This window comes from Lactuca serriola, chromosome 4 (genome assembly GCF_051521515.1).
Source record: "Lactuca serriola cultivar US96UC23 chromosome 4, Lser_US96UC23_V15, whole genome shotgun sequence".
Classification (NCBI taxonomy): domain Eukaryota; kingdom Viridiplantae; phylum Streptophyta; class Magnoliopsida; order Asterales; family Asteraceae; genus Lactuca; species Lactuca serriola.
The window spans coordinates 39,009,963-39,025,275 of record NC_136411.1 but is presented as its reverse complement, the minus strand read 5'-3'; the positions used below and the strand labels follow the sequence as shown (position 1 = coordinate 39,025,275).

Genomic DNA, 15,313 nt, shown 5'->3' with positions numbered 1-15,313 from the left:
CTTCGTAAAGGTACTCTCTATTTCCTTTGTGTTTTTCTTGGTTAGATCTTTGTAGATCCTGTTTCCCTTGTGTTTTCTTAGATAGATCCTTGCAGATCTTCATAGCTGGGTTCGTACATGATTCTCTGTTGAAATCTCAGTTTATCTGACCCATCCGTGAACATCTAGGGTTCTCAGTTTATCTTTATAGTTGGGTTCGTACTCATCTCTTGTGTTCTCAGTTAGTACACTGCGTTCTTCAGTTAAGTTGGACTATGAATTGCAGACAAATTAAAAAATTTGATTGCGATTTTGTGTATAAACTACTATAAATTTACTTTCAGTTAAAAAAACATTTTACTAAACGATATTTTTGTTATTCATATATTATTTTTGAAATTTACTCTCTTTGTTTCACTAAAAATAACTTAAATACCATAGAGCAATGAGCAGTACTTGGTCCTTACTCATGCATATATTCATGTGTACGAGACCAACAAGTTGAACGATCCAATGTTTTGGACTCGTTTAACCAATATCTTCAACGCTGAAAATCGAATGACTACAGCAAACCATCGTGACAAACTAGATATCTTAGCGAAATGGTATGAAATGAAAACTGAAGTTCTATTATTCAATGATCTTTATACAGAATTGACGACACCCGTTTAAATGCTACTGATGAGTTTATCTTGGAAGCCGCTAAGGAGGAATACAAATCATTAGGTGACGGGTTGGAATTCCAGTTTAAAGCCCCTTGGAATATTTTGAAATATGTCCCGTTTATCTAATATCTATTTCTATGTTTGTACTAGGTTATTTTCATTAATTACATATGTATTAGATGCGCCTCCTCTGTTTAATGTTAATTATAAATACTCGTTGCATTACAATACATTATTAACAACAATTCCATGAACCATTAAACTTAAAACATTACAAATATTCGAAGTCTCTGCCTTAAACTTAAACATTACTAACAACAACGCATTAAACTTAAAGCATTAAACTAACAACAATTCCATGAAACATTAAACTTAAAACATTAATGCCAGCAAAGCATTAAACTTAAAAACAATTTCATGGGTTATTTTTAACGGAAATAGAGTCGTCTACATGAAATACTGATTATTTTTAACAACCTTCCAAACGTTCTCATATTCGAAGTCTCTGCCTTCACGCTCCAAGATGTAAAAATCTTTAACAACTTCCAAGAACTCTTCGTCGTCTGCAAAACGAAATTTCAAATTTTTCGCATAATTACACGCTCGATTGAACCGTGTGACTTCTTCCTTTACATCCATCCATTTACTGACAATATCTGATTGTTGTCAGTGTTGTTCTGCGGGTCCATTCATCACCTACTAGGCAATGCGGGGGAGCCAATAACGTTACACGTTCCTTAACACTAAGCCAACACCGTGTTAGAACCAACACCAAGTTTGTCGTCCATGGTCGTTCAGAATTGGAACTAGTTACTTCATTCGAAGAAGATGCTACATTCGATGACATTTCTGAATATGGGAGTTGGTTTCGTTTAGATGATATGGGTGTTCGTTTCGTAGAGCTTAAACATCTATTTATAATAATAAAAAGAAGAGTTAACAAATCTGACTACCAAATGGTTACATTTGGACTATGATTTGCAAGTTATTGTAGTGACTTATCATGTCAAACAGTCATTTATGTGTTGTCATTTTGAAGTTTGACTGCGATTTGCATGTTACTACAGTGACTTGTCATTAATATGTAGTCATTTCAAAGTTTGACTATGAATTACAACTCTGACTACGAAATGGTTGCATTTAGACTATGATTTGGAGATTACTAGTATGTATAAATATGACTTATAGCACCATTTTATTATTACAAATACCAAATAAAATCTCGACTTTATTATGAGTTCCTCCCAAAAATTTGAAATTTGCTCATGCAACGAAGTAGATTGTTACTACTGTGATCTAGTCGACCCTTTTTTTACACCCTCTTCAGCAGGCCCATATGTGACACTCGAAATTAGGTATGACCTTGTAGCCCTTGAAGTATTTCTAATATATCATAAGAGACCCTTAAGTACACTGGGCATACTTATGAGTACGCTTAGCGTACTTGGCAAGGAGGATCCCGGAGGGGCAGCACGTACGCTGGGCATACTAGGAGTGTGCTGGGCGTACGTGCCAGGATGTTTAAACCCTAAAATCCGGACTTGAGACCTATATAAACACCCTTAACTCTTTTGAGCCTCACCCTTAACAACCTCCTTCACCTTCAAACACCTCTGCAAACCCTAATATCATTTGTGAGTGCATTTTGAGCTTTAAAAGTGCATTTTTGGTCCTTTTAGTGTTCATCCAAGAAGAAGAAGTTGTCAAGGAAGCTTGAAGTGTCATTTGGCTTCAAGAATATGCATATTGTCGACCTTGAGGAGCTTCTGGAGGTATAAAGCTTGCACCTTTCCACTTAAATCACTAGATCTAGCTAGGGTTTTCTAGTTTTGTCCCTTTGGTTGATTTTGGACCTCCTCTTGTGAGTTACGCAACTCCAGAGGATGGAAATGACGGATCTGAGGTCCCTTGGTCCTTTTGCAACATAAAAATGGAGTCTTGGTGGGTATTTTGACCTCATGCATGGGTTAAGAACCTTATAAAGGTCTTAATGGGGGGGGGGGTGTTGTGAGCATATGAGGCATGCAAAGGCATAAAGTTGCCAACTTTATGCGCTAGGTCGTCTTAATAAGTGTAGATCTGACTTTTGGTCGTAAAAGAATCGAGTATTAAGCACTTAATGAAAAAAGTGTTTAATCTGTTAGTACGCTGGGTGTACCAGTGTACGTTGCGCGTAAGTCCCAGAGCCCCAGTACGCTGCGTGTACCAGGATGGTAGGCTAAGCGTACACATCGCAGATGGGCTTGAATCTGTTTTGGGCCTTGAGCTGTTGTGCCTCATTTGGTTATTGGACTTGGTGGCATTATGAGAATAGTGGGCCATTTTATCTGTTTTGGGCCATTGGTGTTATGGTATGGCCTTATTGGGCCAAGAGGCCTATTAATGGTTTTTGGACTTGGAATTGGGGCCCATTATCAAAGGAAGAATATTTGGGCCTTTGTAGAAGGACTTGGATTTTGGGTTTCCCTTGGATTTTGTGAAGCCCTAACATTGGTTAATATTATTATTCAATGCGGGTGGTTACAGACTGTAAGGAGAGCAGCCTTTGGATTCTTCAGACAAAAGGTGAGTCTTCTCACCATACCAATGGGTCTAAGGCACCAAGGCCGACCCATTTTATGATAGCTGATATACTTGTTGTGTAGAGGTGTGTGGCATGATTATGTGGTAATGTACGGTGGAGATAACCTTTATGGTTGACGGTAGAGATAACCTCTAGGGCTATGGTAGAGATAGATTTTATAGCTAACGGTAGAGATAGTCTTTATAGCTAAGGGTAGAGATAGCTTTTATAAGCTAACGGTAGAGATAGCCTTTATGGCTAATGGTGGAGATAGCTTTATAGCTAAGTTGATATGTGTTATGTGGCTTGAGTGTATGGGGTATGCTATGGGGAAACTCACTAAGCGTTAGCTTACAGTTTGTGGATTTGCTTCAGGTACATCAAGGCCCAATGGCAAGGGCAAAGCTTGATGGCGCGACGTGCACTCTCTCGGGCATTTTATGGGACACTCTGATGTTTGGAATAAAAGTTGTATTTGACTTATGTTTTGAAAAAAATTATAACTAGATTTATTGATATTGGAAAATGTGTTTAATTATTCAAAAATGAAAATTTTCTTTGTAAAAATTGGGTCGTTACACCATATATGTCGGATGAAACTTTTGAAGAATTGAAAAAGGCTGAAGAACAACAAAAACAGGATAAAGAGTCATCCCAACTTCTCAGTCAACGTCGTAATGTTATTGCATCAGAATGCAAACAAGCTCATGAATGGATAGACCTCAATAAAAAGAAAATCAAAAAGCATGAAGAATGGATAAAAAAGACTAAGAAGACAATCAAAATGACTGAAAATGGCTTGCTGACAAGGACATGGAGATGATACAGCTTAGGGTGCAAAAGGATCATTTAGAAGATAAAATGAGAATTAGGGATGACTATATAACAATCGAGAAAGAGAAGTACCCATTGCAGTTCCCTGAGTTTAATAATTAGTTAAAAAGATGGTTGTAACATTATCATGACTTAGGTTTACTGTTTTTTTTTAGATTAACTTGTTTGTTTACCGTTAATTTCCAAGTAACAAAATCATAACAACAACATCTTAGAATATGAAAGCTTCATTTGTTGTTATAATTTGCAAACTAAATTAAAATATGAAACATTAAAATATATAATAAGTTAACAACTCTTCAACTTAAGGTTGTTTTATATCAAAATCGGCATCATAGGCTTGTGAGCAACTCGCAGAAGCACCGATAATAAATGTCGTTTTTGTAGTAGAAATTCTCGTGCGACGTGCTCCACTACCAGACGCCCTTCCAGAACAATTGTTTCTCGTGTGTCCTGCTTGACCACATATAGAACACTCTTTTCTAATTGGACCCTCGCCTTGGGATGGAATGCGGTCTGTGTTTCTTGGCCTACCTAGCTGACGTTTATCCATTATAGGTGGCTTAGCAATCATCAAATCATCAGGGATCTCCCATGTGGATGGCGTTGACAAAGGGTTTACTGATTCCTCATACGTTTTCCTTAGTGTTTCGGTATAGTAAGCATTTAAGGCAAACTTCGAGCAATCTTGGTAATTGTGGATTGTTAACGCTCTTATGACATTACCAGAAGGTATGTCATCAAGTTGCCAATGCCTACATGCATATGTCATTTGTTGGAAATCAACAATCATGTTTTGTGCCCCCTTTTTGACCTCGCATTTCTTACTTGAGATCATGCGAATATCCCAATTACTAAAAGATTTTTTTGTTTTTTTACAATATGATTGGCCCAAGGGGTGAGTGTTGTTGTTGCTTCCACTTAAAAAATAGAAAAAATTACACAGTTAAGATTAATAACATTTAACAACAACATTAATATTAAAACTTAATATCTACAAAGTTACGTCTTTGAAACCACCACTGTTGCATTGTTGGATGAAAGAAATCGATCAACAAAAGTATCGGCACCTTACATGCGTGTCTAGATAATGCATTTATAGACTCCGCACTATTGGACGAAATAAGATTGTATCGGTTCCCTTTAAAGTGTGCCCTAGACCAAGTTTCAGGATTTATACTTTTTAAGTATTCCTATACCAGTTCTTTTGTCTTTTTTCATAAGTTCCATGGCAACATCAAAACCATCAACTGTATACGCCCTACTAGGGATGAGTTATAAAACCGGAAAACCGGACTGGAACCGGAATCGAACCGGAACCGGTATAACCGGAAAATCCTTAAACGGTCCGGGTATTGGGTTCCAAAATTACTCTTATCCGGGTTCCGGGTATTTCGGGTATGGGTCCAACGGGTCCGTGTTATCCGGGTTTTTGGAACCAGATATGTTTAAAAAACCGAACCCGGGTTTAGTGGGCCAAGGAACCGGTTTAGTGTCCAAGAACCGGTAAGGGTAAAATAACCGGAACTGAAGAGTTATCCTTTTTATGTTCATATTTGGATCTTGAAAAAAAAAGGCATGATATATTTACAAAAAACGACTTGGCTATTATGGAGTTTTGTCACTTAGAATCAATTGCTTAATTTAGAACAAAACAGTTTTGAAGGAATACTATGTCCTCCGAGGTTTCTTGTATGTGTATTTTCATCGCTAATTGATTTAAATATCAAATTCAAACAACTTGCTCTCCTTTTAAGTTATTATTAATCAAACTTGTTATGGTGTGTGGAGTTTACACAAGAACATATTCGGCAATTGGCAACAACAAAAATTATTCCATAATACCATTAAACAGTAAGACATCACATTGTTTATTCACGTAATGTTTTTTCTTATGTATGACTTGATTTGGATCTTGAAAAAAAAAGGCATGATATATTTACAAAAAACCGACTTGGCTAATATATATATATTATTATGCCGTACATTATCTTCTCCAAAATGTAAATTTTTTAAACAAGTTTTGTTATATCTAGTTACTTTTAAAAAAAAAAATCAATGTTGTCAATAACCTTATAACGTAAATGTAATTTTTTGTTTGTTAATTTTTTTATAACGGTTGAAAGATTATGCGATTGAGATAATTACAAAAAAAAAAATCCGGGTTTTCCGGTTCTAAACCCGTTTGACCCGGTTCTACCTTACCCACTTTTCTATTTCTGGGTTTTTCGGTTCTATACCCACTTTACCCGGAACCGAACCGAAACCGGTTCCTATAAACCGGTCCGGTTTCCGGTTCCAAAAAATATTGTTAAACGGTTCCGGGTTTTCTGGGTCCGGGTCCAACCGGTCCGGGTTTGGACCCACTTACATCCCTACGCCCTACAAGCCTCCCAAAAAATTCCTTTATCTGTCTTACTCTTCCCGTATCTAACTACTACGTTGAAATACAAATAGACACCACATATTCTGTGATGAGCATGAGGAAAAATGTTGGCAACAGATGTCGCTATAGATGGAGACCTATTAGATATAATTGTAAGCTCCTCCATATTGCCTATGCAATCACGTAGTTTTTGAAAAAATCATATCCAAGAATCTATACATTCATTTTTGCATATACTATATGCAGCCGGTAATATTTGGTTTTGTCCGTCCTAAGTAACTGCAAGTAACATGGTACCTTTGAACTCGCCCTTTAGGTGGGCTCCATCTACTACAATGGTCGGTTTACAAAATTGACAAAAGCATGTACTTACAATACATTGTATATCTATTCAAATACACCAAAATAAAAATAAAAAAATAATAAAATATAATAATACTAACCGAGCAACCAAGTGCGACGTACAAGAACTCAAACCAATCATCACCATCTGTTTGAATATGCGTCACGGCACCCAAATTATGTTTGACCAAATTGTGGAAATAAGCCGGAAGTTTGGTAAAAGAATCCTCTTTCGTACCCATAACAACAATAGTGCATATTGCTTCGCTCGCCAAGCTTGATGGTATGAAATCTTGATTTTCAATTGAGCATTCATATCATTAATAATATCTTGTTCTCGATATACTCTATTATAATATTCAGCCAAAACATCAGCAAGATATTCACCCAAAACATATTTGTTTGCTTGTCGATGATTAGGTTGCAAAATTGTTGAAGAACATGTGTGTACATCAACAAATTTATTTACTTGGAAAAGTCCGCCAGAATTTTTAATTCCTTTTGCTCTTAGTAACCAAGAACAATTTTTCGCAGCACACATAACCTCATACCTTGATTTGGTGGATCTACTTGTCCTCGTCTGAAAACCTTCTCGAAGACATGTTTTTCCCAATAGCTCGTTTTAGGTCTTTGTTCTTAAATATACTGAGACGTTCAATCTTTTGAAGATTGATGTCTACCATATGTGATGGGATATCTTCATTAATATCAACCGGACATGCTGGTTCATGGGGCATACCGTAATCCCCCTAAAAATGTCTACCATCTGTGTCGGAAAACTTAGCTTTAACTTCATCACCTAACTCATCTCCATCAGAATTGCTTTCTAAGTCGGTTATATCTAAAGCTACATCAGCAACATCAACATAATCCCCCATATGAAAATGCACATTTTCATATTTTTGAATCATAACTTTTTTCTTTTTACTTTTTTTATCTACTACACGCCTATTCATAAATTTAACTTCTTGTTCGGGAACATCAACACAACGTTCACCCACGTCGTTAAGATATGTACCAACATCATCATCATCAACATACTTGTAATTCTCAGGATCCACATAGTGAATAGGTGAATACCTAACATTAACATTTTTAGCAACGCTATGAAACTGAGGTACACTAGGAGTATTGGAAGTCCTTATTGGATTGTTGCTCCCTTTATCGCTGCATAAATTAGCAACCGACTCATTTCCACTCTGGTCACCCTTCATAACCGCATCACCTTCATCAGCCACCACAAACACTTTCACAGCCCTTTCTCCACTACATTTGATTACATTGATCAACATTCTAATATTCATGTCTTCATCCATGGCTATATAATGATTCAATTCATGATGATGGAAACGAAGACTAATTTTAAATTTGCCTAAAAAACCGGTTTTGCTTCTCAGCAGAGATACAAATTCACTATAACTAATATACTTAGAAAATATCAAAGCGAATTCAGAAATACCTTCCTGTGGACATATGTATTCGAGATTTGTTTCAATAACTTGTCATCTCCCACTAGTTACAAGGCATACCAAATATAAAATTTCCAAAGAAATAACAACTAAACTGATAATTTTTTGGCAAAAGTTTATATATAATAAGGTTATTTCGTAATCAAACCCATCAATTTCGTAGTAAAAAAAATTAAAAAAAAAAACCTCAAAATCGCAGATGAAAATGAGAGGAAATCGCAGATAATCCATCTGCGATTTTAGACTAAAAAACAAGCTATATATACAGAAAAAAAACCACATGCGAATGTACAAGTAGCTAAAGCATGCTTGTGCTTTAGGCACTTGTACATTTGCAGGTGGCTTGTTGAAATCGCAGATGACTTTATTTCATTTGTGATTTTAGTGGCTAAAATTGCAATTTTAGTTTTTTTTTTTTTTTTTTTTTTTTTTTTTTTTTTTTTTTTTTTGCTATTTTCCGCAAAGTAATTAAGGTTTTCGGCTAAATTTATAATTTTCTCTTTAATAATCACTTAAACTTCTTTTAGTTAATTAAAAATTTATTTTAATTATTATTATTTTTATATTTTTTCTTTCTTTATTTATTATAATTATTATTTTTTTAATAAAATTTCTCTTGAGGATTAAAACTTCTAGCCTCAAAATAAGAATGTTATATATAGGGACCAAAATCACAACCAAACGAATAAGCATTATAATCATAGTAGAATAAAATGGAAATTTTAGATCGAACTTGCATCTTTTAATAAAACACAATGACCAAATTTGTAAATTACCATTTGTGTTATTAAAGCATAAAGTGTACCTAAAGACTATATTATGAATATATAATCTATACTAATAAAAGAGTAGCTCGTTTGCCATGTGTCACCATATTAGACATTTTAATTAATGTGTTGCCACTTGTCAATCTATTAGTTTTTCATTCTAAACTAGTTTATAACCCGTGGGCACCACGGATTAGAAAGGTAAAAATAATTTTAATTAAATTATAGGTAATTATTGAGCAATGATAAAAAAAATTAATAATTTAATAAATTAGACAATAAATATTACAAATAAATTTTTTGTTGACGTGTTTGATATGTGTAAAATAGAGGAGTGAATTAGTGGAAATTTAATTAATGAGGAAAAACCTTAGAATGACAAGTGACAAATAATTAATGTGAAGCTCTAATTGATTGACACATGGCAAATGTGCTACTCTTTTATTAGGTATGGAGATTTATTAGTCCTCCTCATTAATGTGATTCTATTTTAAATTTTAAATTATCGTTTTTATTAATTCACAAATAAAAATTATCTAATATATATTAAAAATTAATTTTATATATTTATTTGAATCAATGATTATAATTTCACATAACTAATAAAAAATATCTTTTAAATTAATAATTTATTTAAAATAACTTATTAATAATTTTGAGTTTTTACTATAAAAGTTTGATTAATTTTATAACCGTGGTTCCCACGGGTTATAAACTAATATATAATATAATGTTTATTTGGTGTAAAATATAAATAGGAGCGGAGACTTTTGCAAAAGCAATTATTTAGTTGAGATTATTATGTATCGAGCAAAATAAAGACATTGATAAACAATATCCATAGCGTTTGGGATAAGGCAAAAAAAATTAGTCTGAAATAGTAATCCAAATTATCAATCCTGAATATCATAATGAAAGAACAGTCCAAAATATTTGGTCTAAACATTTTAATACTGTTAGTCTCATCTCGTTAGAAATCGTACTCTCATATGTTATCCCTTTAGTTCAAAATGAAACATTTCGGACACCAGGTCGTGTTTGCAAACACCAAAAACTTTCATCAATTATATATTTCTAATATTCCACGATAACATTCCGCCATTCAATTAATTTTTACTTTATTTATTTATTTATTTATAAACAGCTTGGTCACCAATGGTTGACCTTAGTACTACTGTTCAGACTACTTTATCTTCTTCATTATGCGTAGTATTATTTTCCAATATGAATCCTTGAACATTACAAATTAATTTATTATGAGTCGATTATTAAAACACAAGGATGTAAATTAGGAATTTGAAGTAAAACCAAGACCGATTTATATTTACACCGATACATATGATTTTGCTTAGTACATTATCAAGGAATTTAGAGGAAAGTTTGCAGAGAACAAAAAACATTAATATACATATGAAACGCATAACAACTTATGAACAGGAAGTATGTGAGGTGAACAGTAAGTATGTGAGGGGTGTCTACTTTTTTGGTATAAATGGTCACTAAACTTTATTAAGGTTGTCATTTTTGGCCCATGTTTTTATTTTTATTCAGTTTTGGGCCATTTTGACCACTTCTAATTTTTTTTAGTTAAAAAAATGTTTTCGGCAAAGCCTGAACACTTATTAGTTAATACAATAGCACATAAACATGAAGTTTTTTCAAATTAGAACATCAAAGAAACAATACACTTACAAAGAATTATAAATCTTTTTCTAAATCTTGAGATAATCAGCATTTAAGGGGTTGAACACTTGACTAGCATGTGCTTCGATGTAGTTCATGTGCTTGATTGGCATATGCATGTAAACAACCCAATCCTCATTGTTGGTCGGACTTGGCAATGTCATCACATAACAGTCTTTCCTTGTAGATGGGACATGGCATGATCCAAAGGCCACCTTACCCCACCCGAAATCCATCTTGTCCATGATCTGAAACCTCTGTCCTGATGAAACCATCACCGACATCTCTCCACCAGCAAAAGCCTTTGCTATTAATGGCATTGACCTTCGTTCTTCCACCCAGTCGATCAAGTCAAGAAAATGGTCTTTCTCGGTTGCAGTCTGCAAGAAATCATGAACCTCCGTAGCTACATTACTCAATGACATCTCCATCAACTCCTATTCAACCATAGAAGTTGTCACTGTGTTAGAGTTTTTAATGTCTGGGTTTTGGGTTTTATAAAAACTGTAAGATATATATGGAAGACACAGTATCGGATTCGCTAACAAAAACAAGAAATAAAACTATGTTTTTTCTATTTTCAAATTACTAACACATAAATAAATTCCTTACCTCTGATCTTTTACTTCCATATGGCATTGATAAAACATTGCCAAAGTGTGAAGCCATTAGTTTTTCTTTCTCTTCTCCGTCTCCCTCACTCAACCTTCGTCTTCCATCAACTGCAAGAGCCACGTTACACATTTGGTTGTGATTTCCCGAGTCTTCAAAACATAGTGCAATCATCTTCCACAAGAAAGAGGTAAATGCCTCTAGCTTCGACCTTCTACACCCATTTTCACTCGCCAACAACTGCAGCCTTTTAAGTTGAGCACCTTCAATGTAGTATACACGGTTAACTAATAAATTATCTTCATCCTCGTGGTTTTGGTCATTATTAGCAGGTTTCAGTGGTAGAAATGGAGCAAACACATCATCGATTGATGAGGAATAAGTGGTTGGGCATCTTGGATTAAGGATAGACCTCTGAAAGGAGGGAAACATAGCAGGGGTTTCGGATCGATTCAGGTCTGCCCATGAGGATATAAACATGTTAGCTGAGTAACCATCTGCTGCCCGATGATCAAACATGCAACCTATGACAATGCCTCCACATTGTAATTCAGTAACCTGTAATTTATAGCATTCAATACTATTAAAATCAATTTAATTATTTTGTATCAATATAGTTCTTTATAACGCAATTGGAAACAAAGAAAAATACATGACACATTTGATATAGATATCGAGTTCTAACTAATTTACAGATGATTGATCTGAATATTACAACTCTACAAAAAAAATAAGTATCATATACTATATATTATTGTGAGCAAGATTATTTTATAGTTTGTTAAAAGTATTAATTCGATAAGTAAACTCATATATAGATTTCATTAAATGCCAGCCACTAGCATGTTCAAAAAAGAGTCAACGGTATTTCGCATAATCATGTATTTGATTTTTTTTTTTCAAAAAGTAAAGAAAACAAAAGTCCAAAAAACGTTGACAATGACAGTCAAATAGTTTTTTACTTACAACCCAATGAAATCTTAGAAAAACTCTCTAAAATAAGAAGCTAGTTATTTGTGATAATCTAATATATTAATATTCGTGAATCCAAAGGAGTACCTTGGTTGGTGATCAAGCTAGGTTATAGAAGCTAATTAATGTGACAAAACGTTTTAGGTTGAATATTCTTTCTCTATCACAACTTTTTTTTTTGGGTTAAAAGTTAAAACTTAATTTTTTTATATGTATATATCTAACTTAACAGAAAACGCATGATTATATGATTAGTTAAATAAGAAACTGTAATTGTATGTTCATATGCATGCATGCATAGTTAACATGAGTAGTTTTTTCACGAGAGAATGCTATAGTACAAAAAGGACAACACTCTTTTGTTAACATTAAAAAAAATCTGTAACTATTAAATTTATACACTCATAAACTACTCATTGGAAGCCAAATGCCACAGTTATAGGCTAAAATTAGTGATATACCTGGATGGCAAGCACCCCATGTAGCCTCTTCGGCATTAGTTTACCCTCAATGCTCTCATCTGGATTGTACAAATTGAGTTCCTTCAGCTGCACATCAGCAACAGCTTCAATGAAGTCAACGCCTTGGTTGTTGCAGTAAAGTTGGTTCTCTCCGGCAACTCCATTCCATAGGATCTCACCGGAAAGTGGGTAGTAGAGTGTGAGAGCTTGAGATAGGGAAGCTTTGAGAGTGTTTACAATGGCGGAGAAACTCCCATTGGAGGGTTTCTTGTAGCAGAAGAAGGAGCCAACATCAAAAGGTGGCACAAGCAAGTCTAGGTTTGTGAAGGGTAACCATTGATCATTCCATGGTTCTTTTGCACCCACCACCACATTCTCAATTGCCTTCACTGAAAAACTATTATCCCTAATGCCCATATCTTCAAGACAAAGATGTATATGGATATTTGTATAAAGAGAGAGGTGCTGAATTGCTGTAGATTGGCATTAGCAAATGATAGGTATATATAAGGAGTGTAAACATGTCAGATGTCACATGGCAAGCTTAATCTTGATATTCCACTTGTTTTCGCGCGCTTTACATGTCATATAACTTTTTAGGTTCGTGACTTTATATGTATTCATTTGGATCTATATTAAAAACAAGTTTCAACAAACACGTATGAATTGGTTGAATAAAAAACAAAATGGAAAGGGCATAAGATGAAAATAATGTATGAAACGTATAAGCGTAGATTCTTGGTTACAAAAAGGTTAAGTGCCTTTTATGTATTTTAAAGTATATTGTTTTATTAAAAAGTGTACTTTCAAGGAAACTTTAATAATGTAGGAATGTATATCGTGGAGTTAATTAATGTTTTGTATTAAACGAATCCTTAGTAACTAAATTTTTTTGAAATAAATGTTTATATTTACAAAACATAAAGTTTTAATACAATTGTATTTGACCTTAATAATGAAAACACCATTTGCACATTTTAAAAGTCAATCTATATGTTAATGTTTTACATATGAAACTTTTTTCCCTAAAGATATCACATATAGCCAAATTACAGGAGTTGACTTTAAATATTGGAAGGAAGTGGATATTCAACCTGACAAGGTTGACAAATTTTAAGTAAGTTACATTCCATCACAAACATTGACAGTTTTTCAACCAGCGTAGCTAGAATTTTGTTTTAGGATGGGCCAAATAATTACAAAATATGAGCAAGTAGCAAAATACGGTAACAAAATATAACAATATATGATTTTAAAGTAAATTGTTCTTTTAAGTTGGAAATAATTGATTAACTAAAATAATAAAAAAATATTAATATCCTAACCTGATGAACGATAAATTCACCATGGATATTGAAATACAATTTGATTTATTTAAAAAATTATTGTCTTAATTCTTTAATCGACATGTCTCAGTAATGTTTTAAACATGGTAAAATACACAATCTAATGATGTATTCAATAATATGAATGATGCTCCTTACAATAGATTCTTTCACACACACAATTCTTCTCTCTAACTTTCTCTCTCTACAATATACTCCACCTTCTTTCTCTCTTCTCACCCTATATATATGAGACATGGGCCACCAGCTGCACACGAGTGTACAGCCGCACACGCGTGTGCGGCCGCACACACATGTGCAGCCGTACATAACCACAAAATTACAGAAAAATATATTTTCTTAGAAAAGCAAAGTATAAACCATCTTTTTGACCCAACAATCTCCCCCTTGGTTTATAGCTTTCTTTTCTAATTGGTCAAACAAACTCCCCCTGAAAAGTAGTTGGCTTTTCTCGTTAATCTTCATTGGGAGCTTGACTTCAACATTAATTTTCAAATTTCTTCACAGCATCAAGATGAACATATGAATCTTCAACAGGTTTATAGATAACAACAGATTGATTGATGAGGCTTCAACACATAGGTCTTACACCTAGTATATATATATATATATATATATATATATATATATATATATATATATATATATATACATACTAGGTGTAAGACCTATGTGTTACATGGTTTCATTTTAAAGAAAAAAAAAATGAAATTCTAAACATTTGAAAATTTTTAATTTATAAGAAAAAAAATCGAAAAATATTGAATTCTTAAAATATATTTTTTTAAAATTAAACAAATAATTTAGATAAATAAACAAAGGAAACTAATAAAACTTTAATTTAGAAAAGTTAAAATTAAAAGGAAGTCAATTAATGAAATTGATATGTATGTGGAAATTAATAAAATGAAAAAAAGCACAAAATGTCATGTGGAAAATAAAATTGAAAATAACCACAAAATTACATGTGACCAGATCAATAAGAATGTAACATGTGACAAAAAATTCTTTATTTATTAAGATATATATATATATATATATATATATATATATATATATATATATATATATATATATATATATATATATAGTGACGAGTTTAAAACGTATAACCACAAGGTTCACTATTTAAATAAAACCGATATATAATGAAACAAAAAACACTAGTTGGGGGTGCGGATCAAGTCAAGTCGTATAAGAAAAAGAGATTTAAAGTTATTATAATTATACTCGA

General features: G+C 33.3%; 1 protein-coding gene across 1 annotated transcript; it reads right to left on the bottom strand.

Annotated features, from left to right (window-relative positions):
• Window positions 1–10,647: 10,647 nt before the first annotated feature.
• LOC145100065 (coniferyl alcohol acyltransferase-like) lies at window positions 10,648–13,193 on the bottom strand. Its single transcript, XM_079037477.1, has 3 exons — window positions 12,734–13,193; window positions 11,301–11,858; window positions 10,648–11,125 (listed from the first exon to the last, which is right to left on the bottom strand). Exons 1-3 carry the CDS (start codon window positions 13,148–13,150, stop codon window positions 10,718–10,720), a joined length of 1,383 nt encoding a protein of 460 aa, XP_078893603.1. The 5' UTR covers window positions 13,151–13,193; the 3' UTR covers window positions 10,648–10,717.
• Between the last annotated feature and the right edge of the window lie 2,120 nt (window positions 13,194–15,313).